At 42.7% G+C, this 1,629-nt stretch overlaps 1 protein-coding gene across 1 annotated transcript in view; it reads left to right on the top strand.

The window, feature by feature from the left end:
• The window catches only part of SERPINB5 (serpin family B member 5), a 23,946-nt gene that overhangs the window by 6,033 nt on the left and 16,284 nt on the right, over positions 1–1,629 (top strand). Inside the window, exon 2 of the mRNA XM_019657686.1 lies at positions 416–590. Coding sequence (XP_019513231.1) covers positions 423–590 — 168 coding nt within the window. The 5' untranslated portion in view covers positions 416–422. The remainder of the gene's footprint in view (positions 1–415; positions 591–1,629) is intronic.

Raw genomic sequence — 1,629 nt, 5'->3', positions numbered from 1 at the left:
CTGACAGAATTTCAGTTTTGTGTGGTTTAAGTTAAATCCTAATTGAAACAATATGGATAAATACAACCAGCTCATTCTGATCAGTGCTGTCAACTGTTCTGACCACTTGCTGAGGAGGAGGCGTGATCGCTGGGCTCCTCACGATGGCCATTGTGGTTGAGTGGGCCTGAGTCTGGAGATTCTGGGCAGGGCTGTACATACAGACGACCTCACATGCTGGACCGTGCATACATCAGGGCATTTGCTCTGAAGTTTGTTCACCACCAGCTTTTTAAATTGCTTTCACTGACACTTCCTTCCTCTCTTCTACCCAAGACCGTTACTTTGTCTGGGTAGAATTCTTAGTGGGTTGGCGGAATGCGGTTGAAAACACGTTAAAGATGAGAAACCACTTCACCCTTGTCCTTTGTTCCAGGCCCACAATGGACGCCCTGCAGCTGGCAAATTCAGCTTTCGCAGTTGACCTGTTCAAACAACTGTGTGAAAAGGAGCCAGCAGGCAATGTCCTCTTTGCTCCGATCTGTCTGTCCACTTCCCTGTCACTTGCTCAAGTAGGCACCAAAGGTGACACAGCAAACGAAATTGGACAGGTAAGCCCCACACCTTGTTTCTGCTTTGAGTGGGAATAGAGTTACTAGAACACAGAGGCCGTGTTGGGGGAAGAACGAATGGGGCTGGGTGGTCAGAATTGCTCAGAGTCAGAGTTGTGCCACTTCTAGCGCTCTCTTCATCTACGTTTAAATGTGAGAGCTCATTTATCTGTCCTGCAACCCACGTTTAGAATAGGTGCCATGTTGTGATGGAGAACTTGGGGGTCTGCTAGGTAATCACAAGCTTTCCACTATCGAGTGGCCTTTAACAAGTCATCCAACATCTTTCTACATGTTATATTGTAAGGATCAATCAGGATGGTGTTTATTAAATGTTCCACTGCCAATACCCCAACCAGAAGGAGCGTAAATCTATATCCCTGTCTTATGCACAAAATGTATTTACAGCATTATGCTTTGTGATTTTTTTCTTGCGATATAATTGACATACAGCATTATACAACATAATTATTTGAAATTTGTATATATTGCAAAATGATCACCGTAAGTCTCATTAACACCCATCACCATACATAGTTACAGACATTTTTTTCTTGTGATGAGAACTTTTAAGATCTACTCTCTTAACTTTCAAATAGGCAACACAGTTTTGTTAATTATATTCACCATGCTGTACATTGCATCCCCATGACTTATTGTATAACTGGAACTTTGTACCTTTTTACCCCCTACACCTATTTCCCCCATCCCCACCCCCTCCATTTACTTTTAGATAGTATGTGAATGCCCTTCTAATTCCATTGCATTATTATTCTTAGGTAGATCATTCTAGGTTCAACAGAAGCTTTCTTTCTACAAGCTCACAGCATTTAGAAACGGAACATCTTATACCTATAAATCCCCAGAAAGTATGACCCGTGAAATGTTATTGGGGTCATAATATGTGAAGGATTTACACTTGAAATTGAGTGGACCTGAAAGAGAGTCTTTACTTGTGGGAAGAGGAGCTGTATCTTCTCATCTGTCCATCTCTCTCAACTCCTCCACTCCCCAGTCCTTACCCCATCTCCCATTCCTC

The sequence above is a fragment of the Hipposideros armiger genome, unplaced genomic scaffold, assembly GCF_001890085.2.
Source record: "Hipposideros armiger isolate ML-2016 unplaced genomic scaffold, ASM189008v1 scaffold_278, whole genome shotgun sequence".
Taxonomy (NCBI): Eukaryota; Metazoa; Chordata; class Mammalia; order Chiroptera; family Hipposideridae; genus Hipposideros; species Hipposideros armiger.
The sequence above is the reverse complement of the archived record's forward strand: the minus strand, read 5'-3'. Positions and strand labels throughout refer to the sequence as shown.